General features: G+C 16.5%; 3 protein-coding genes across 3 annotated transcripts, besides 34 other annotated features; 2 read left to right on the forward strand and 1 right to left on the reverse strand. All coding sequences in view use genetic code 6, as the record gives it.

The window, feature by feature from the left end:
• The first annotated feature begins 725 nt into the window (after positions 1-725).
• Positions 726-845: a microsatellite.
• Positions 750-800: a microsatellite.
• A 1,327-nt stretch (positions 846-2,172) lies between the features above and the next one.
• Positions 2,173-2,214: a microsatellite.
• A 773-nt stretch (positions 2,215-2,987) lies between these two features.
• On the forward strand, positions 2,988-3,809 carry IMG5_058690 (transmembrane amino acid transporter protein, putative; the record flags this gene model as incomplete). The annotated part of the gene is made up of 3 exons (XM_004037164.1): positions 2,988-3,020; positions 3,090-3,248; positions 3,387-3,809. The coding sequence occupies 3 exons, from the start codon at positions 2,988-2,990 to the stop codon at positions 3,807-3,809; spliced, it is 615 nt and encodes a 204-aa protein (XP_004037212.1).
• An 825-nt stretch (positions 3,810-4,634) lies between these two features.
• Positions 4,635-4,673: a microsatellite.
• A 1,509-nt stretch (positions 4,674-6,182) lies between these two features.
• Positions 6,183-6,226: a microsatellite.
• Positions 6,184-6,235: a microsatellite.
• Positions 6,236-6,601: 366 nt separating this feature from the next.
• Positions 6,602-6,634: a microsatellite.
• An 89-nt stretch (positions 6,635-6,723) lies between these two features.
• Positions 6,724-6,756: a microsatellite.
• Positions 6,757-6,808: 52 nt separating this feature from the next.
• Positions 6,809-6,889: a microsatellite.
• Positions 6,817-6,869: a microsatellite.
• Positions 6,817-6,875: a microsatellite.
• A 1,075-nt stretch (positions 6,890-7,964) lies between the features above and the next one.
• Positions 7,965-7,999: a microsatellite.
• A 1,153-nt stretch (positions 8,000-9,152) lies between these two features.
• Positions 9,153-9,187: a microsatellite.
• A 444-nt stretch (positions 9,188-9,631) lies between these two features.
• Positions 9,632-9,685: a microsatellite.
• A 24-nt stretch (positions 9,686-9,709) lies between these two features.
• Positions 9,710-9,767: a microsatellite.
• A 41-nt stretch (positions 9,768-9,808) lies between these two features.
• Positions 9,809-9,857: a microsatellite.
• Positions 9,819-9,865: a microsatellite.
• Positions 9,825-9,882: a microsatellite.
• Positions 9,880-9,959: a microsatellite.
• Positions 9,889-9,946: a microsatellite.
• A 1,038-nt stretch (positions 9,960-10,997) lies between the features above and the next one.
• Positions 10,998-11,037: a microsatellite.
• A 1,057-nt stretch (positions 11,038-12,094) lies between these two features.
• Positions 12,095-12,132: a microsatellite.
• Positions 12,133-12,704: 572 nt separating this feature from the next.
• Positions 12,705-12,747: a microsatellite.
• Positions 12,748-13,236: 489 nt separating this feature from the next.
• Positions 13,237-13,270: a microsatellite.
• A 1,407-nt stretch (positions 13,271-14,677) lies between these two features.
• Positions 14,678-17,474, forward strand: IMG5_058700 (protein kinase domain protein; the record flags this gene model as incomplete). Its single annotated transcript, XM_004037165.1, has 2 exons — positions 14,678-15,285; positions 17,436-17,474. Exons 1-2 carry the CDS (start codon positions 14,827-14,829, stop codon positions 17,472-17,474), a joined length of 498 nt encoding a protein of 165 aa, XP_004037213.1. The 5' UTR covers positions 14,678-14,826.
• Positions 17,475-18,022: 548 nt separating this feature from the next.
• Positions 18,023-18,070: a microsatellite.
• Positions 18,071-19,242: 1,172 nt separating this feature from the next.
• Positions 19,243-19,288: a microsatellite.
• Positions 19,289-21,110: 1,822 nt separating this feature from the next.
• Positions 21,111-23,669, reverse strand: IMG5_058710 (hypothetical protein; the record flags this gene model as incomplete). The annotated part of the gene is made up of 5 exons (XM_004037166.1): positions 21,111-21,484; positions 21,583-22,037; positions 22,154-22,585; positions 22,638-22,729; positions 22,834-23,669. Coding segments are annotated over 5 exons (2,151 nt in total), but the record flags the coding sequence as incomplete, so codon positions are not given.
• Positions 21,339-21,368: a microsatellite.
• Positions 21,650-22,016: a microsatellite.
• Positions 22,024-22,070: a microsatellite.
• Positions 22,757-22,818: a microsatellite.
• Positions 22,757-22,829: a microsatellite.
• Positions 22,764-22,822: a microsatellite.
• Positions 22,764-22,825: a microsatellite.
• A 136-nt stretch (positions 23,670-23,805) lies between the features above and the next one.
• Positions 23,806-23,890: a microsatellite.
• Positions 23,891-23,900: the final 10 nt, after the last annotated feature.

The following is a 23,900-nucleotide window of genomic DNA, read 5'->3' on the forward strand; positions in this document are numbered from 1 at the left end:
TTTTTAATGAAAAAATCTGTAATTCCTTTTGTAAAAAGTTCGATTAAAATTTTTTCGATTATATTTGCAAAGCATTTGTTTTAGTTTTAGAAAATTACGAGCAAGTTTACAAGGTAGATATTTAATATAATTTTACAATTTGAAAAACAGTGCTTAAGTTTTAAATTATTCTGTTTATAATTTGTTTTAAGATTTCTAAATATAAGATTTTATTTGTTAAACTTTTGATTGGGTTGAAAATTATTATAATAATGAATTAAATGAAATTCACGATGATGCTTTTATTGTTGTACTTTTTAATAAAAATTTTATTGAATTTTTCTTACATATAAGCTTATTTAAATAATGCTACTCTGCTTTTGATATCTAATGTTGCTTAAAATATTTTAAAATTAATTAAAAAGTTATGAATATCTATATAATGGCAATTTAAAATATATATAAAAATAATTCTATTTCATAAAAATATCTTATTGAATATATAAAGTAATATTCAATGTTATTTTGAATTTCGTACTAAAAATAATATTTATATTATATATGTTAGAAATATAAAAATTTATTTATAAACAAATATAAAATAATTGCTTTAACAACAACAAAAAGTCTTATATATAATTAAATTAAATTTTTATAATTATTTTTTATATTTTATTATTAAATTAAAAAAAATTAAAAATAAAAAAAAATGAATATATATTAAAAATAATTAAAATAAATTAATTTAATATAAGGATTAGTATTAAAAAATATAAATAATTTATATAAATAAATAATTTTGTATATAATATAAATTATATGAAAAAATTATTAAATAATTAATATATATATATATATATATATATTAGTAAATAAATATATTATTAATCATTATAAACTTAAATAATAAATTAAATCGTAATAATAAACTAATCTTTTAGTATTTTTAAAAATTTAAACTATAAAAATTAACAATTATTATCTAATAATATATAAGTTTTTATTAAGGATTTTACTGCAGCAAATATAAAAAATATTATTTTTTTTATAATTTTGAAAAAAATATAATAGATTAACAATCTTTTTTTTTTTTTTTTCTAGCTGTATTAATTTTCATTATAATAATATCTTAACTTATAACATTTTTAAATTAATTATAAGATTATGAATAATATAATAAAAATGATAAACTATAAAAAATAAATTTTAAATCAAAGAAAATGATTATAACATAAATTAATTTTGGATTGATAAGTTAAGTTACTAATATTTAGGAATTTAAGACAATCCTGTTCTAAGTCTTATATAAAAAGTCAATTTAATAAACAGTAAAAATTATACTTTATTGAATTATATTTATTTACTAAAAAAGTAATATAAATTATACTAAACAAAGAAAATATTATAAAATTAAAAATTTATAAAATAATATATAATAAAAAATATTTAATTTTTTTTTTAAAAAAAATAATATGATGTCAATTAAAAGCAAAAAAAATAATTTGAAAATAATATAAAAAAATAATATTTAGAAGTTAATCATTAAAAAATAATTCAAAAATATAAGAAAAGGTTAAAAATAATCATAAAAATGATACGAAAAATATTTAAAATTAAACAATAAAAAATATAGAAAATATAACAAAAACTAACAAATAAATAATTTTAACTTAAACTTCATTAATATAAAATAATCCCATTTTAAATATAAAAATTATAAAAAACAATTTATCACAACAATGGATTCATTAAAAACTATACATGATTTACATAAAATATTAACATTTCACTTTTAATTTTAAAATTATAAATAACAAATTAATTTAAATTAATTTATAAAAATTGTTAATCAAAAAAAAAAAAAATTCTTATATAAATTATAAAATATAATTTATAATAAATATATTAATAAAAAAAAAAAATACAATAAAAAATAAATATATTTATTAAAAAAATAGTGAATATAAAATTTAAATATTATTTCATTTTTTTTTATCTTTTAATAATATTGTAATTAAAATGTCTATTTATTTATATATTTTTATAAAATTAATTTTTTTAAATGTATTTTATAATAATAAATAAATGTTAAAAAAAAATCTTTATTAATAAATAAAGGTTAAAATAATATTTAATAAACAATTTATAATATAATAATTAAAAAAATGATATAGATTAATTTTTATTGTATTTTATATATATATATATAATATATATATATATATATATATATATTTTTAATATAGTTTTTTAATATAATATAAAGTAATAAACAAAAAATAATAATAAAAATCATCCATATTATAATATAAATATATATATATATATATAATTTAAAAGAAATTTATTTAATATTATAATATTTTCATAATTCATTTATAAAAAAAAAAAATATAAAAAATTTAAAAAAAAAAATGAATTTTGAATAATTTTAATTATAATTGAAAGCAGAGAATAATTTAAATAGTGATATCCCGCATGACATAATATAAGCATAAAATAATGAAGAAAGTGAACAAATTTCTTAATTTCAAATCCCAAAAATCGAAAAATAATCAACAAAAAGGTAAGCTTATATGAATCTGTTTAAAGGTTATATAGGAAGTGGTATACTAGCACTTCCATATTCATTTAACTAAGCTGGATGGATATTAAGTACAATAGTATTTTCAATAATAGCAATAATAATATACTAAACATAACATTTATTATTTTAAGTTGCAGATTCATATTAAAAAGGTAATATATCATACACTTTTATGGTAAAGCATTAATTCGGAAGAAAAGGACTTTATGTTTCTCGTTTTTTCTTGATTATATTTTCGATTGGAGTATGTATTAGTTATGTGATATTTTTCTTAAAGTTTTTTTAGAATGTATTTGAATCAACAGGATAAGGAAACTAGCATTCATTAATATACTTACTACTAGCTTTAATAATAATAATTCCAATGTGCTTCATTAATAATTTATCTACATTCGCGAAAGTATCAATAATAGCAAATTTTATGATTATATTAGTTTTGATGTCTATATTTGGAGTAATATATATTTATTTATTAATATATTATAAATATTTATATATTTTTTATAAATAAACAAAAAAAAAGTACAATATAAAACACATAAAAGAAATAGAAAATTAATAATATAAAAATTAATTAAATAATTAATTTAAATTTTCTGGAGTCGCTTTAATTATTGGAGTCTCGATTTATTCATTTGAGGCTGTAGGGCTTATATTTTCAATTAGAAACTCATTACCTGATGTAAATTCTTTTACAAAAATATACAGAAACATAAACTTTATAGTATGTCTTTTATACATTTCATTTGCTATTATAGCTACAATTTCGCATGGAAATAATTTAAAGGAAATTATTTTATTTAATCTTCCTAAAGATCAGGTTGATGTTCATTTCTTTTAAATTTTATATGCTTTGGCACTTATTATGAGCTATCCTTTATAATTATTACCAGCTTTTGAAATTCTAGAAAGAGTTGGATTTATAAGAGTTTATATTAATAAAGAGTAAGATAAAGCTGGATAATGGAAATAAAGGAGGGTTTTCTTTAGAATTACTACATCGATTATTATTTGTTTAATTGCTTATTCTATTCCAAGATTTGCTATTTTTTTAAATATGCTAGGATCTGTTGCTGGAGCTACTCTATAATTTATAATTCCTGTTATTATGTTTTTAAATTAATTCAAAAGTGATATTACTAATAAGAAAAAGATCGAAGTATATTCTTATCTTTTTATAGGAGTTATTGGAGGACTTTTTGCTTTTATTTTCTCTGTTATCGAGCTATTAAATCCTGAATGAACTACCTATTTATATAATATTATTTTAAATAATATATTTTTAAAAATTTTTAGTTTTGTTGATAATAATAAATATATTTTTTTAAGTATTAATTATATTTATATATAAATTCACAATTTAATTGTTTTTTTATTCAATCCTAAAAAAAACTCTGTATATAAATTCAATTTATTTTATAAAAAATAAAAAATTCATTATTTTTATTTCCAAAAAAATAATAAAATTTATGTTTAAAAAAAAAAAAAAAAAAAAAGTAAATTTTCAATAAAACAACTAATGTTAAAATTGTCTTCACAATTTTCCTTAAAATAAATAGATTTATATAAATTTTATTATGTTCGTAATATAAAGAAATGTCCTAATGAGATTATTTTATTTATAATAATAAACATAAACTTGAAATTTAAACTAAATAAATATAAATGATAATAAAATTAATTCCTTATTATATAAACTACTTTCACCAGAATGTGCATATATATATTAAATTTATGTAAATTTAGCTTGTTTCAAATAATTTTCAAAGAAATAGAATAATATGTTTGCTGGAGTAAAGAACCAAAGAATGCAATATTTTTTAGAAATAAATTCAAAAGCATGAGAACAGTTGTTATTTAGAAATTATTAAAGTATAAAAATATTAATAATATCAAAAAAAAAATATATATATAAGAATAAATAAAAAGAAATAAGAAGAAAATATTATTATAAAAAATAATATATCCGAAAAAAACCAAAAAATTATCATTTTAATTTGTTAAACAAAAATAAGTAATAACTAATCATAATAAATAATTAGAATTCTAAATATTATAAAAAGGAAAGAATAATAATTTATAAAAAAATAATAAAATTAAAAAAAATTAAATTAATAATATATTATTAATTTAAATAAACAAAATGAATAAATTGTCATAATAATAATATTATCATAAAATATCTATTTAAGATCTTATAAAATTAACGAGTATTAAGTAATGTGACAATAAATTACATAAATAAAACACGTTTGTAAAAAAGTTTGAATTATTATATCATTTAGAATAAGGAAATCTGGTAAAACTAATATTAGTCTTCAAAATGATTATAATATAAATAAAAATAACATTCCAAATAATTGTAATTATAAAAGATTTAGAATTTAATAAAAAAAAGCTTATCAAAGAATGAAATATTAAATAGAATTATAAAAGAAATATATAATTTAAAATATAATTAAATTAAATTTATTTTTACAAAATAATAATATTTTATTAATATAGAAATATTTATAATTTTATAATATTTATGTATTATTTTTTTATTATTTAATCTTTAAAAATTATTATTAGTAACTTAATATCATAAAATTTATATTATTTTTGTTGTAAAATAATACTTTATATTATAACAAAAACAATATGGAATAAAATATAAATGTAAAGCTTTAGTTCTAAATTAAATAAATATTAGAAAACTAAGAAGTTTATTTATTTATTTGATTAAATTATTAGAAAATTTTATAATATATTTTTTTAATTTTATTTTAATAAATAGTAAATTAATTACAACAAGTTAATTTATATAGGAAAAAATTTTGGGTTTTTAACTAAAGAGAATCGCTAAAAAATATGGCCAATACTTTTAGAATTAAATATAAAATAAAAAGAAGATAATGAGTTAAATGAATAAGATACTCTCAGTATTTTTAGTTTATTTTTTAAATTTTATTAATTTTAATAAAAAGTTAATACTAAAAATAAGAGTAGATATTATGAATAATTAAAAAAAGATACAGATAGATCTATTTATTTTTTAGAATATTATAAAGATTTACCTGAACAATAATTGTATTATATATTATAGTTTTTTTTTTTTAAAAAAAAAAATATCTATCTATAATGTTTATATATTTTTAAAAAAGAAAACAAAAGTAAAATTAATTATTTGAAATTCTAGAAGAGATGCTTTTAAAATAACCTGAGTTACATTATTATCAAGGATACCACGATGTAGCTACTTTATTTTTGATTATTTTTGGAAGTCAAATAGGATTTAAGTTAATTTAAAAAGCTGCTAATACATTTTTTAGAGATTCTTTGATGTTTCCATTAGAAAAAAGTGCTATAATTTAATTATAAATAATTTAAGATATTATAAATTAAGAAGATTAAAAACTAGGAAAACTTTTATAGTAAATTAATGGCCCTATTTTTGCTATAAGCTGGATTTTGACTTGGTTCGCACATGTATTCAAAAATATTGAAAAAACATAAAGGATATATGATTATTTATTATCTTCTGAACCTTATTCAGTTTGTTATCTATCCGCAGCTTTAGTTTTAAATTAAAAAAATGATTTAGAAAAAAAATTAAGAGAATAAGGAGATGATGTTTTTTTTTTTATTTTTTTTTAATATTTTTATTTTTTATTTTTTAATATTTTTTAGAAGACAGCTATATTTTTATATTTTTAAAATTAAAATTTAAATAGTTTAGAAATTGATTTTAATGTTCTTATTTAATCATCTATGAAATTGGAGATAAAATATCCTTTTTAAAAAATTTATAAAAATTATAATTTACCAAAAAAGTAACTTACTTTCTTTTGTTTTTGGATTTATTTAATTTACTATTTTAATTTAGCTCATGTATGTCCCCTTTAATATTTAAAAGTTTGCTTAATTATAGAAAATACTTATTTAAGAAAAGTTTATTAAAAAGAATATTTGGCTATATTACTTTTAAAAATTATATTTATGTTCTAGTTTTCATATTACTTTTAATTTTTGTTGCTAAAAACACTGCATAAAAATTTATTAAAAGATGAATTTAGTTAAGAGATGTGGTATAAATAATAAAAATGTAATTGAAATAATATATAATTTTTCAATCAATATAAAATTCATATATATATTAAAAATTGAAGTTTTTGTAAAAATAATATAAAATAAAAATAAAATAAAATTCTATTTTTATCTCAAATAATTTTTTTTTTTTTGATATATATTATTAAAGGAAATCAAATTTAAAAAATACAATTAATCAAAATTAAAATTAAAAAATACAATTAATAAAATATAAAATATACAATTAATCAATATATATTTATGAAATTTATAAACTTAGAAAAAAAAATTAATATTTATTGTCGTATATTTTTTTTTATTAAATAAAATAATATTTATTTTTATCAATTTTTAAATAAATATAAAAACTGTGTAAATAATAAATATTTTTTTTAAATATAATTTAACATTAATAATTAAAAAACTAAACCAGAGATAAAATACAGGTAATAGCATAAAACTTGCATATTTAATTTATATTAAAAAAACAATTAATATTACATATTTAGAATAAACAATTATGAATAAAGCAACAAATGTAGATGATAATAATGATGAATTAGACACTTTAGATGATTAAAATTAACCATACGATAATTTATTTAATGAGAATTAATAAGAATCAGATAAATAAGAATAAGAAAATGACGATATAATTGTTTCAAATAAATAAAATTTAACATACGAATAATTATAAGATATATAATAAAAATAGTATACATAAAAAAATATTTATTAATTATTATTTTTTTTTTAAAAAAAAAAGAGTTTCATACATAAAAAAATTAAAATCTTAAAACGAATATTATAGAAATTAGTTAAAAAGTATTGGTGTAGAAGTTGAAAAAATAATAGAAAAAAACATTTAAAAAAATCAATTGCAGAAAAATAATTAAAATTAAGGAGCATATTAAACAGAAAAAATAAGTAAAACTAAATACATATAATTATATATTTTTTTTTAAAAAAAATAATATTTAAATTCAAAAATAAAATATAACTTATTTTTACAAATAAATAAAAAAATAGTATAAGCAAGATAAAAGCTAAATCAAAAAAATAAATAGACTAATGATTTAAAAAAGATATTATTAAAATTAAGTAATTCATAGGAATACATAGAAAATAAACATAAGTAAAATATTTTAATTTTATTTAAATAATAATATAAAAAAAAATAGAATTGCTAGCTTATAAAACCAAATAAAAGAAAAAGATGATTAATCAAAAATAATTAAAAAATATTTTGAATATTAATAAAAAATTGAAAAAGATTATTAAGAATAAATTAAAGCTTATTAAGAATAATATAATTATGAGCAAAAAGTAAAATCTAAATGTATATTAAAATTAAATATATATATATAAAAAAAAACAGATATAGGAATTATAAGTAGAGATAAAATAATTAAAAAAAGATATAAAATCTTTCTAAAAAAAAGCATAAGAAAGAGAAAAAGTATATAAAAATTAAGCTATTTCTTTTACTCACTTGGAAACTTATTTTAGAGGAGAGTCTTAAAAATTAGGTTATATAGGAAATCCTTTATAAGAATAACCATCTTAATTAAAGCATTTTGTCTAAAAAGCTGAAACATTAACAGAAGCAGATAAAAAGCTAAAAAAGGAAGTAAATTCTATTTATGTATTATCTAAAAAAAAAAAAAAAACTAAACAAAAAGTTTAATGAATAAAATTTTCAAAATTTAATAGAAGAAATAAGACAATTATAAAAACAAAAACTTTAATAAGAAAAATTAAACAAAATTGAAAACGACAAATTTTAAAATATTCAAAAATAAATAAATTTTGAAAAAAAAGAACTCGAGTAAAGACTTAGAGAAAAAGGTTAAGAAGCTCATATAGCAATAAATAAGCTGAATGAAATGTTAAGATAAATAACAACAAAATCAGCTGCTATGATATTAAAAGTGCCAAATAATGCATCTTAAGTATTAACAGCATTAGATATAGATAAGAAAAAAAACATAAGAAGATTATTAATCGAAAATCATATATCGAAAAGAGGAATAGAAAGATTATTAACAGGTATTTATATATATTTAATCTTAATATTATTTTAAAATAGGACATATTTATGATTCAGATACTTTTATATTATTTGATGATTCAGAAAATATGCATGAATTTTAAAATTATAGAATTTCAAAGATTAATATATATTCATTAAACAATAAAGTAGTTGGAATTTAAGCAATATATGAATTAAACGATGATGTTATTGAAGGATTTTAACATATAGGAATAAATTAACTTAATAGTCCAAATATAATCAAAGAATAATTAGAGATTAAAAAAAATGATTATATTAGATACATTAGTGGATTTATGAGTGATGGAATTGATTTTATTAAAATCGAAACTCATCTTGGAAATTTTATTTAAGTTGGGAAAACAGAAAATAATCCTAATTAATAATAATTTAGACTTGAAATTAGAAAAGATAATAAACCTGTTAGTATTTTTGGAGTTTTAGATTAAAGATAATGTATAAATTAATTTTTTTATTTATTTTTTTATTAATTTTTTGTAGTTTCTTAAACTGTAGATGATATGTATTTATGTTGTATTGGATTTGAAGTAAAATTGCCTTTCGATCCTATGAGAATTAAATCTAATATTCTAAATAATAATTTACTAAATTATAGTTGTATTTATAAAGATGAAACAATATAAGAAAAATTTGAAACAAATGATTATGAAAATCAATAAAAAGTTAGAATTTAAAGAATTCTTATGTAAAGAAAATTAAATTATAGAAAAAAAATGCCTGAAATAAAAAGTTATAAATATAAAAGTTAAGTTTGAATTTATTAATAAATAATTTAATATTTTTTTTAGATATAAGCATTTTTATTTATTTTTTTTATATTTAAAAGAATTTATTTCTGAAATAAATATTATTGTTAATTTAAAAAATAAAATAAAAAAAAAATATCTTTTTAAAATAAAAAAAAAATATTATATAATAAGAATTATTTTTTTTCAATTATTTTAATTTAATTAATTTCTTTTCTTATTTTTTTTTTTTTTAATTAAATAAATATAAATATATAATTTTATTTTTAATATTAATTTTTAGTTTATATTTATATTTTAATATAATTTTTAAATGTATCAATGTTTAAAAAAACAATTTTTTTTTGTTAGAAATATTCACAAAATTAATTAAATATTTAAAATTTAAATAAAAATTTAATATTAAATTTTAACGAAAAATTAAAAAAGAAAAAAAAACAAAAAATAAACAAAATAAATCAAAAAAGAAACCAAAAAAACAAATAATAACTAACAAAAAAAATTAAATAAAATCCAAAATAAATAATAATATGATGTAAAATTAATATTTATAATAAGCATTACATTCACCTCATTCTCCAATGATTCGATAAAAAAGCGAAGCTACTAATTTCACCTAATATTTATAATAATAAAGCAAATCATATTTACCATAAAGATACTTGACAAATCAAAGTACCTCTCCTTCTCCACAATAACAATATTATTACAATAAAAATTATCAAAACAATTCTCCACATACAATATAAACAGAAGTAATGAAGACTTAAACGCCCTAAAGTTATGAAAATTTTGATTTTATTTCTTAAAACAGTGGATTAGATATAAATTCAAATTAAAGCTTTTATAATTAATAAAATAAGAACGAAATTTTTTAAAAACCGTTATTTTAAAATAAGTCTTAAAAAACTTTAAGTTATGGAAATACTCTACCATTTAATAATAATAGCTAAACATTTAATGAATAAACCCTTAACATGTTTTCGAATACTTTTAAAGGAAAATCATATTTAAATAAATAAAAATCTATTAATAATAATAATTCTTCTACCCTTTCTTTACAAAAGAAAGTTACTTTAGAGCCTGTAGTTATTTGCAGATAAATGTCAATACACCATACTCCAAGTAATTAAAATAATGATAACACTTATAATTAAAATTTTCAAAAAGATTAAGATGAATAGGAAATATAATATAATAAAATTAATAATAAAACAATATTTGATAATCATAATTTTTATGTTCCCAAAAATAAAACAAATAAAGACATGAATTTAAATAATTATAAGAATAATTAATTTCATCAATAGTTTTAGAATTTAGAAAAATAAATAAATTAATTAAAAGATATAGATTAATATTAACAATAAAATATACATTTTACATAATAAAAACAAATGTTTTTTAATTAATAAATATAATAATAGCGACAATAGCTTTAAAACAAAGGATTATAATAGTTTTAACCTAAAAGTGACAGCCATATATAGTTAATTTCCTAATTTAAAAAGGATAACATCCTTAAAGACAAATTAAATAATTAATAAAAAGTAATCTTAATAAATAATAATCTTGAATAATTAACTTTTGTAGATAATAAATTATAATTTAATAATAACTATTTTGAAAACAAAGAAAATATTTGTAGCAATAACTGTATAGAGAACGTATAATAAGCAAACAAAGTTAGCCAAGAAAAATATTTTAAATCTATAAATGGTATAAATAAAAGCAACTAATTAAATTATATAAATTAAGAAAAAACATAAAATTTCGTTTGTCTAAAATAACAAGATAAGAATACACATATAAAGCAAGAAGTATAATTTTATTTTTATTTTAATAAAAAAACCAAATTATATAAATTTAAAGAAATTGTAAAAATCCTCAAAGTAATAATAAGACATTGAAAATTTTTTTTTAATTGAAAGTAGTAATTTAAATGAAGTAAACAAAATAAAAATTGAAAAAAATTTAATTTATATAAAAATTAAAAGTAATGCAACAGTAATTCTTCAAAAAAAAATACAAGTTTTCAAGAAGAAAAACAATAGACACCAAGCTTTAAAGATATTCCAATAACAAATACTAATGAATAACTATAAAAAAACACAAATCCTAATCAGACAACGCCTTTTACAAAAAATGAAGATTTATAAAATAAAAACTCATAAACAAATATCAAATAAAATATAGAACATTAATAGATAAAAACACCATCTAATTTTCAAAAATAATAATTAGAAAACATAAATGAGAAAGAAAGTGAAAACTCATCTACAACACAAGAATAAAATTCTAGTTCAAATAAAAATTATTAATAATAATAATAATAGTAATAGTAATTTTAATAAAAGTAATAATCTATTCATAAATTAAGCAACGCTAAGTAAAATTTTTAAGAATTTTCTAATAATTTAAAAGAAAATAACTACGGAAATACTTCTCATTTCGGAATTGTTACAGGCAGCTAAGAAAAATAAAATTAAGAATATAATATTTAAATGGAAAATTCAAGCTTTTAATAAATCGAAAGTAATTTTAAGAAAAACAAAAACCTCTCAGTTAATATTTTCTCAGATTTAACATTAAGCAAACTTGAAGAAAATTTTTAAAAAGAAGAAATAAATAATCTATAAAATGAATAAGAATAAGAAAATTAATAAATATAAGAATACACTATGAATTCTCGAAATGATGAAAAACCTAAAAAAAATTAATAAATAATATATGAAAGTTTATAATAAGATTAAATGATATAAAAAAAAAATGAAGAAGAAAGAAAAAAATACTAAAATAGTACAGTTGTTTTTGAGAAAAATACAGATTCTTAAAGAAAGGAGGTATGTACATAAAAAATAAACAAGAATGAAGATACAAATATTTGTAGAAATTTAACTATAGAAATGTAACAAGAAATAAAATAAGAGGATTAATAATAAAGCAAAAAACTAATCGAAATGAAATCACCTGTTTAAATAGAAAATAAAACTCCTTAAAATTAAAATAGTTAAAGAAATTCAATTCATATTTCTAAAACAATTCTTAAAAATTCAATAAATTCACCTATTTCATCATCTTTGAAAGTATTTTTTTTATTTTCCCCTTACAAAATTTTTATTTAAATAAAATAAAAATATTTAGAAATCTCTTAAAAAAATAGCTTTTAAAGAAGAAAATGAAGTAAAAGTTTTCGAAAAAGATTCTCCTTCTAAAATAAGAAGATCTTTTAGTCTTTCTAGTTTTGAAAATTAAAATAAATTAAAAAAAGATGAAAAAAAATTATAAAATCTTTATTCAAATAAAAAATCTGACAAAGAAGAATTAAAAAAATATGATGATTATATGAATGATTAATAAAATAATAAATAATATTAAAAAGATGAAGAAAAAGAAGAAGAAGAAGAAAAAATAAAAGATGAAAAAGAATAATAATAAAAAAATGAAAATAATTTTTCAATTTAAAAATAAACTAGTATCAAAAATGAAAAATCATCTGAACAATAGCAATTTGTTACGGATTCACCTAAAATATAGTTCATTAAAAAAGTTGAAATTCAACCCAGATTAATTAATTTTTCAAAAACAATTACTGATAATAGGAAATTAAAAAAATAAAAAACCATGAGTACTATATTTAATAAATATATTAATTTATAACTATTATATATTATAAATTTTCTTGTTACAAATTTTATTTTAATTTATTTTATTTAAAAAAAAAAAAAAAAAGATTTTCTTGAATATGCTAAAATCGCAAAAAAAAATTAAAATTGAATAAAGAAAAAATAGTATAAAATAAAAAAGTAGTATGTGTTTATAAATTTTATTAATTATGTTATTTTTTTTTAATGTCTTTGTTAATAATTTTTGTATAAATTTTGTTATTAAAATTAAAATAAATAAACCAAAATAATGAAAAAAAAAAAAAAAAAACCAATAAAAATAATTAAGTATGATTATGAATAACTTAATAAATTATATAATTATAGTTATAAATTAATAAAAAATAAACTTATTTTATTTTAATTAAAAGAAAATTAAAATATATATATATATATATAACTAAATAAAAATGGGTTGTTTTCTAAATAGAAGTAATAATATATAACCAAAATAAATGCCGAATAAGTAAATAAAATCAAAAGCGTAATTAGAATATGAATTAAATAATTGTTACTATTATTTTAACAACATATCGAACTAATTAATAAAATCCGAATAAAATATAAATTTATTTACTGATAAAGATATAAAATAAAAAGATTATTATGATGCATATTAAAATTATTTAAAAGAAGCTACAAATTAAAAATTAATAGATGAATTTTAAAGTTTTTTTAAAGCGATTGATGAAGCAAAATAATTATTTCCTTAATTACTAAATTAATGCTCAAAATTACAATAATAACTTCCTAAAAGAAAAAAAGATATTATTGGATTTTAAAAATAAATATAAATTTATCTATAGTATTGTTAAAATATATAAACTACATCACAATGATAAATTATAAATTTTAGATAAATATATATTGTTTAAATATTTGTTTTCTTTATTTTATAATTATATAGTTGTTTTTTTATAATGAATAATAATATAATAATTATTTGGTGTAATATATATTTAAATTTTCAATATATAATTATTTTTATATTAAATTAATTGTAAAATTACAATATACATTAATAATTTATATCTTAATTATATATATATTTTATATATAATATAGGATTATTATTATAATATTAATTATTCAATATCGTAAAAAAATATATATATTAATAGTAATAATTAGTATTAATTAGAATAGTTTAATTCTATATTTGAAAATTGTCAACTAAAAATAAGATAAATTTATATTTAGTTAAATTGATAACTTATAAAATTAACGCATTATTCTATTGATTTACTTAAAAAAATTTAAAATATTCTAATAGCTCTATAACTTTATGTAACATTAAAAAAATATAAAAATAAGATTTTCAATTTTTAAAAATATTATTTTTATTAAATAAAAATATAAATTATACATTATCTATTTTATTACAAAATTAATTTAAATAAAATATTTTTTTTTTTGTCAATATTTTAATTATTTAGGAAGTTTAAATATAAATTTATTATAAAATTATTTATTAATTTTTCATTAATTTTTTTAATTTAATAAATATATGTATTATATATTTAATAAAAAATAAATTATAAAATAAAAATGGAAATACATTACGGACTAATAATAGCAAATAAATTTCATTTGGAAGAAAAACTAGGATAAGGATCATTTGGTTTAATATATCGTACCCAAAATTTACAAAACAAATAAATATATGCAATAAAATTTGAAAAACGTTCAAAAAAACAATAAAATATGTTAATACGTGAAATAAAAGTACTAACAGAATTAAAAGACGAAAACGGCTTTGCAAGGCTAGTAGCATATGGAAAAATTGAAAATTATAGTTACATAATAATGAGTCATTTAGGCAGAAATTTAGAATAATTATTGAAAATTTGTGGAAATAAATTTACTTTATAAACAGCGTTATATGTAGCAGATTAAATGTTAAGCAGAATAGAAATATTACATAATCATAATATTATTCATAGAGATATAAAACCTGAAAATTTTGTGATTGGTTAATAAGGAAACTATAAAAATGTTTATTTAATTGACTTCGGTTTAGCAAAATATTACAAAGATAATGAAAATAACCATATTAAAATGTGTGAAAAAAAAGGAATGATAGGTACTGTTAGATATGCAAGTACAAACGCTCATTTAGGAAATGAATAATCAAGAAGAGATGATTTAGAAAGCATTGGTTATGTAATAATATATTTAATAAGAGGTAAATTACCTTGGTAGTCTATTCAAGCTGCTTGTAAAGAATATAAATTTGAGAAAATAAAATAAATGAAAATGAATAACTAAATAGAAACTTATTGTGAAGGATGTCCTTTAGAGTTAACGGAATATTTTAAAATTATAAAAAAATTGGATTTTTGTGATAAACCAAATTACACTGAATTAAAAAATTTACTTAAAAAAGCACTTTTTGTGGAAAAACAAAGCACTGATGTTCATAATTTTAATCTTGATTGGGAGAATTTACCTGAATATAAAAAAGTTAAAAAATATCGTGAAAGTTAAACTGAAGTTTAAATTAAATAAAACATTGCTACTAGTATTAAAAGTCTTAAAAAATAATCTCCAACTAAAAATATGACTTCTGCTTAAAGAACTATAAAAGAATCTTTTAATAATATTATTAATTCTTAATCAAATATAAAAAATATGGATTTAAATCTTATTTAATAATTAAATTTGAAAAATGAAGCTTCTAAAAGTACTAAAAAAAATCAAGTAAAATAATTACAATCCTAAATTTCATAAAAAAATATTAATATAAAACAATAAAAATCGTCTCAATAATTACTTTATTTACCCAAAACTAATCAATCTATTTAAAGTATTGTATAAAGATCTACAAATTCAAAACTTAATAATTACAGTTTATCAGATTCCGATTTTATTGAAGATGAAGTTAGTATTTAATTCAATACTTTAATTGATAGAAATTAATATTGTTTAAGCACTTAAGAAATTAGGAAAGATATAAGATATTCGAGCTAAGTAGCACTTTAAAGTCATAATGATTTTGATCTTGGAGAATATTAAAGAAGTAGAATGTATTAAATGAACCCTTCTTTAGTTTATTTAGAAGAAGAATATAATCTAAATTTGTAGAAACACAATTCGAATATTAATAGTCATAAAACTTATAATTCTTAAGGGGATGAAAATCTTACTGAGTCTAATAGTGGAATATAAGTTAATATTTAAAGTATTCCTATAAAAGCTTTTAATCAAATGTGATGGATGGAGGAATGATATTGATTTTTTATTTTTATATATACTTTCTAAACTTAATTGATAAATTTATATTGTAAAATTAAATAATTCTATTTTATTATGTATTTATGAATAAATAAATATATTTAAAATTATTTATAACTAGTAAAATTCATTATATAAATTTCTATTTTATTTAAATATAAATTATCTAATAATGAAATTTTTAAATGTTTTCAATAAAATATTAAGATTAAAAAATAAAATAAATAAATAATTCTTTATACAAATAAAAAATAAAATAATGATATATTTTTATTAACATTTCTTTTTTTATTAATATAAACTTTTGTTTTATATCAATTATAAAATTAATTATTAAGTTGTATTTCAAAATCTTTAAAATTTTAAATGCTTTTGTAATTAAAAATTATCTAAAAGTTTTATAAGAACCCTTTCAGCAGTTTCTAAATCAATTAATTTTTCAGCCAATATTCGCAATGCATCTAATTTTGAATTAACTCTTAAAATATTAAGTATAGTATTAATAAAATTTTAGTTTTCATCATTTTTTATTTCCAAATAATCCTAAATAGTTTATTTTAACCATTTCCAGGATTATTTTAAACTGGGTTAATTATTCTAGAAAAAAAAATCAGGATGACATTTAACAACCATTTAAGTAATACATTCTGTAAATTTACTTAAATTTTTATTTTCTTCTTTTAAATTTTAAATAATTTATGGCAAATATTCTATATTATCATTCTTAAATAAACTTTGAATTTCTTACAAAACAAATTATTTTTTTTACATTTTATTATTGTTTTTTAATAAGTTTTCTTAGTTTTGTTAAAAGTCGAATTATTTATTTGAATATTCAAATGAATCTTTGCTTTCTCTAATATTTTATTATTCTAATAAAAAATGTATTTTTTATTCTAGTTCGATTTTTTCTTTATCATATTGTATTTATAATATATTATATTATTTTTATATTTCTAATATGCTTTCTTTTTATTATGCATTTTCTTCTTATAATTAAAAAATTATCTAGTTTAATTCAAATATTTAATTTAGCTAAATTAACGCATATTTTCTTAATTTTCCTTTAATTTAATTAGTTCTTTTTAGTTTCTTTCTAATGCTTCTTATAATTCTGATGTATAATTTTACATTTAATTTAATAATTCATTTTTTTAACCTAGCTTTTCAATTAATTATCGGTATGTTTTTTTGTTTTCTGTTGAAATTTCGAATGATTATTCTTATGATTTTTAATGGGTTTTGTTTATTAATTCTTCGGAATTAGCTTATTCGAAATAACTTTCCTAGTTTTTTATATCTTTATGAATTTTATTTATTGCTTAATTATTCATTATTTGTAAATTAGATATTTTTATAAAACGACTAATAATTTGTATTGTTATTAATATATTTTTAAAGATTTATTTATGTATTTAAAAATTTTATATTAATCTGTTTCTTTTTTTTAAATTTTTAAAAATAATTTAAATTTTTTTTTTTTAAAAAAAAAAAAATTATAATAATTTTACATTCTACTTGTATATAAAACTAATAATAATATTTAATTATTATTTATTTTTTGTTATACCAAAAAAGAAGAAAAGAAAAAAAAGAAAACTTTTTTTATTTAATTATAAATTTAATATTATTTTATATAAAAAAAAACAAATAAATAAAATAATTTTTTAATATAATATTAAATAAAATTATATATAATAACAAATATATTTATTTACTCGTGTTTATATAAATTATTGAAAAAAATAATTAGCAAACTATGGATAGAATAAATTAAAAAATAAATCATTAATTTTTATATTTATCATTCTAATCTACATAGACGATTTCTTTAACTCTTTTTTTAAATTCTAACTAAATATCCGGATCTAAAATTTCTTTTAATTTATTTTTCACCAATTTTTTAATATCTTCTCTTGTTTAAGTATTTTAAACATAAATTAATTACTGAAAGAATTTCTTCTAATTTATAAAAAACTAATGTACTTTTCTATTTTCCGAAACCAAATTTTATGCCGAAAACTCCAGTACTAAATAATCTTAATCATCATTAATTTAATAAACTAAATCGTTATAAACATAAACTTTTTCCTCAATAAAATTTTCATTTTCTTCCTACTTAATTTTATCATTATCTGGATTATATTTAAATTCAAATACTTTTTCAGGTTAATCTTTATAATATTTTTTTATTAAAATAAATAAATTAAAATAAAAATTACATTCTCTCATATTTTCTTCGTAATTAATATCTTCATTTCTATTATTTAATAAGGAAAAAGTGTCATTAGAATTTTACTATTCTTCCTCATTGACAATAATATTATTATTAAAATTATTTTACCCTTAACTTGCTATATCAGTATTAGATTGTAATTATTACTATTCTTTTAAAATCGCTTATTTTACTTTTTTAGAGACCCTATTTAACAATAAATTTTATTAATTTTTCATAACCTATCCTACTAAACCTTAATTAATATAATTTTCTTCCGAATTAACTTATTCGTATTACATTTTAGTATTTTTGAATCTTACAATAAGCTTAAAAGGATTACCAAAAGGCATATTTTCTTTGACATATTTAATTTCATCATCATCTTATGCGAATTCCCGAATTTCTTGACTTTTTGGAGATCTTAAAAGTTCACTCATTTTCGAAACAGGCTCATTTTTGCTCAAAAAACCATAAATTTTATCCCCGTAAAGATTTTTATGAAAATATTTCTAGTCTGAATTCAAAAGGGAATTTTTTTATTACAAAAGATATTCTAACTCAATACTTTTAGCATTTTTTTAATTTATTAAACGATTATTTTCTTCATAATTAGAAGAATATATCGCACAACATAAAGATTTTTTATTTTAATGTTAAATTCGGCATTATTTTATATCTTCATCTTATTTTTTTCTATCTTTTATTTTATTTTTTAGTACATTTTTTATGATTTCTTATTAATAAAGATGTTCATATTAAAAAGTTAGTTTTTTTTCAGAAAGTTAAAGGAAAATGCTTTTTTCTTAAAAAATCTTCTTTAGTTAATTTTAATAATATGTGGGTGTTTTTTTACAATATTTTTCGATTTTTTCTATTATCTCAGATGGATTTTTAGTTATTAAACATTCTTCATATATACTGTTCAATTCTATGAAACTCCAAATATTATATAATAAATCAATTTATTAAATAGATTAGTCTTTTATTAGTATTTTTAGTAAACCGAATAAATTATTTTCGAAATAAATAGGAAAATACGCCTTTTCTTTTATAAATGGAATTATTTAGCAAGCTATTTGTTTTGCCCATTCAGCATTTGGCTCTAATTCAAGTTTTTCAAATTCAAGATCTTTATTCATATTGGCATGAAATATTTTAGAAAAGTCAATAGTAAAAAGGGGATAATCATTAATATAATATTAAAATTATTACTATTATTATTATGTTTAGAACGAATTATCGGCTACTTTTATTGGATGTTCCTTTTTTTTTCAAAAAATAAATAAATAAATTTATTTTAATTCTTTTTTACAGGTAATAAAATTCGACTATATTATTAATGAAAAATTTCAGGTTTAGTTTTGATTTAATGGAAATTTTTGTTAAACTTAGTCGAAATTTTAATAATAAAAGTATTAGGGAAAGCAATTAATGGATTACTTATTATATTTTTAATATCGGAAATTCCACTATCTAAAAAATAGAAATTTTCCGGCTCATTTTTGCATACAGATTATAAAAAAATGTTCAATCTAACTTTATTAAATACAGGAATTATTTAAGAATCTATTAACTAAAACATCTATTCATAATTAAAAATTTAAAAAACATTTCCCCCTAAATAATTAGATATATTCTCAAACATATTTAATATTTAAAAATTTCTACTTTTGAATTCATTACAAATACTTCTCTCTATTTTAGATTCGAAACTAATTTATAATATATATAGATTTTAATCCCATCTATTATTCATTCTTCTCTCAATAATGCATTTTTATATTTTATCCAACTCAAAATAGTTACAAACATCACTAAATAAAAATATTATACTCGGATCTGTTTTTAATGGATCTCTTCCCCCACATATATTATCAGAACCATTTAATATTCGAAATTCATTTATTTATTTATATACTTAATGCATTGTTTGTATTACATTAGTAAATATCTAAGGTTTTATATTTCTTAATTGGTAAAAAAAATGTGACAAATCATGCTTAAATGAACTTAAGCAAAAACTTTATAAACCTTTGTTACTAAAACTAGTCTAGAACAAATGATATGTATCAAATTTGCTTTCTTAATTACGTAAACGTTACTTTATTATATATTCTATGCCATTTTTTTAAATTTCACAAATTGTTAATCCATTATATGTTTTTTGATCTGATGATATTGAATTATCAATTATAAATATTACGTTCATTTATTTTTAGATTTTTATGTTTTGTTTTTATGCTAATATTTGTCAATATTTAGTTTCTAACTAAATTCGTTTATATATTTAGATTATTTCTTTTATATTTTTTTTTTTAAAAAGATATTTGCTAAATAAATATATTTTTCACATTTAAAAAAGTAAGAAGTAAAATTAAATATTATTTTTAAGATTAATAATTTATATGGAATATAAATGAAAAAATATAAATAATTAAATTATATACTTAAATTAAAAATAATATATTTTTATTGCTTAAATTTGAGATTATTAAAAAAAAAAAAAATATATAGGTGAAATAAAATATAAATGCTTTTAAGAATTAGATATTTCATATTTATAAATAAAACATCAGTCGTTTAATGCCTATTCTCTCTCCAATTTAATATAATTTTAGTTTATGTTTTTAAGGTATTTATTTTCTATGGCCGATTCTTCGATATCATCATAAACAGGATTGTTAATATAACCATCTTTTATATTCTCTTCGCTTCTTAAGCTCTCGTCTTTATCTTAATAATATTAGGCAAATTCATAATCTTTTTATTATTCTTATTATTATTATTATTATTAAACGCTATTATTAATAATTACGTATTGTTTCTTTTTTTTATAATTTCTGATAACAATATAAATCAAACATAATAAAAAGAAACTTGAAATAATAATAATAATAATAATGAAAAATTCTTTTTTATTTTTAAATAATTTGTTTATATAAAAATATTTATTTATAAATAATAATAATTATTACTATTTTATTCTAAAAATTTTTATTTTTTATTACCTTAATTTTTCCTTTAATTATCAATTTAATTTTCTTTTTATTTATATTTTTCGTTTTCAGTCTTATTATTATTACCATTATTACCATTATTACTATTATTACCATTATTACCATTATTACCATTATTACTATTATTAGCATTATTAGCATTATTAGCATTGTTAGCATTATTAGCATTATTACCATTATTACCATTATTACCATTATTACCATTATTACCATTATTACCATTATTACCATTATTACCATTATTAGCATTATTAGCATTATTACCAGTATTATTATTATTACCATTATTTTTGTTATTACCATTATTACCATTATTATCATTATTACCATTATTACCATTATTACCATTATTACCATTATTACCATTATTACCATTATTACCATTATTACCATTATTACCATTATTACCATTATTACCATTATTATTGTAATTATTATTATTAATACTATCATTTATATTATCATTATTATTATCATTTTTTTAATTATTTTTTTAAATAGATATATCGTCGAAATTTTTATTTGTTCCATATAAATTCATTTATTTTTTAAAATTAATTACATTTTTAATAAAAACACCATCTTTAATAGTTTTTTAACCTTGTGACTATTTTAATTCATATGAATTGAACTAATACCTTCATTAATACATTTAGATTTCGTGAAATGAATTTCATGATTTTATCTATCAAAAAGAACATCATAATTTTTCATAAAAGGTCCTGAAAGATAAATTTTTCCACTATTGTATGAATCAAATGCGAATTCATATTAATTATTTTTAACTTCATATAAATAGGCATCTGCAGTCCATTCGATTTTAACATTATCATTTAATTTAATTTATATCATAGGAAAACTGTTGAAAAAATTTTATAATGTTTTGAATTTATAGCTATCATATTAAAATCTAGTTTATTAATTATCTGTTTTATCTTTTCCACCACAATTGTATTGAGTTAAACATAATTAATTTATTGATTAAATAATAGGCCTATTTATATTATTAAAAAAATATTAAAATAAATATAGATAATAGATAATACAGAATAAAATTATTAGGACCTAATACAATAGTAGTTCCAGAATCAATTAAAGTTTCATAATTTAAATTACACGGTATTTTTTTATTATTAATCTTAATAAAAAAATAAAAAAAAATTAAATATATGTATATATATATATATATATATTATATATATATTTATATTTATAATATTTATATATTTATTTAATTTTTACATAAACAGATTCAATTTTGACATTATAATATTCTGCATTTTTTGGATATTTTAATACTTAAATTTTTTCATCAGGTAAATGTAATTCATAATTATATCCTCCAATACTCATATATCCACCTTTTTACCAATGTAAGCAAATTGAAAAAGCTAGTTTTTCTCCATTTAATTTATGTTGTTAAAAAATTTAATCTATTATATTTGGAACACCTTTTTTAGTTCCTGGCGATAAACCAACAATTCCATCTGGAACCTGACTTTTAAAAAGCCTAGTTTCTCTAGTGGTACATCCAAATATAATTTAAACTCCTTCATGGTGTATATATTGAATATACTATTCTTCTTCTTAAAAAGTTAGTGTATTATTTTTTTGCTTTTAAATATATTCATTCATCTCGTCACCTAAAATAACATTATCAGTAGCTAAAAAACCCCCTATAGTAGAACCTTCCGCATATGATACTGACCAAGAACAAACGTCATCAAAACATTTATATTATGGACATGTAAAATCTCCAAATTTGGCTGAACAAGATATCTATTTAGATGTGTAAGAATTATTTAGTTCAAAAGGAGAATTTAAATGTTGACCACAATCATTTTTTTTACAATCAGAACATGGAAAAGCTAATAAATTACTTCCTGTATCAATTATGGCCGCTTAGCGTTAAGGAGGAGTACCCATATATAAGTTTACCCAAAATATAGTATCCGCAGTGCTCCCTTCTAATTTTACTGTGTGAATTCGTTCATAAAAATATTCATTAAAATCATTTATTTCATGAGTTTAGCCTTCAGAAGTCTTATATTAGAAATTTTCTTTTGACGTTATAGCAACTATTTATTTTAATATATTTATTAATGTATTAATTTTGGATAATTTTTAAATTAAGATTTTTTTGTTACATGTAGATAATAGGAATGATAATAGATATAAAAGGAATTAAATTGTTAACATTTTTATTATATGTATATTTTTATTGTTATATTAAATAAATATAATTTTATTTAATATGCTATTATTTTTATAATTTTTATGTATATATTAATATAATTATTTTAACTTTT

The sequence above is a fragment of the Ichthyophthirius multifiliis genome (genome assembly GCF_000220395.1).
Source record: "Ichthyophthirius multifiliis unplaced genomic scaffold scaff_1120509250247, whole genome shotgun sequence".
In the NCBI taxonomy this organism is placed as follows: domain Eukaryota; phylum Ciliophora; class Oligohymenophorea; order Hymenostomatida; genus Ichthyophthirius; species Ichthyophthirius multifiliis.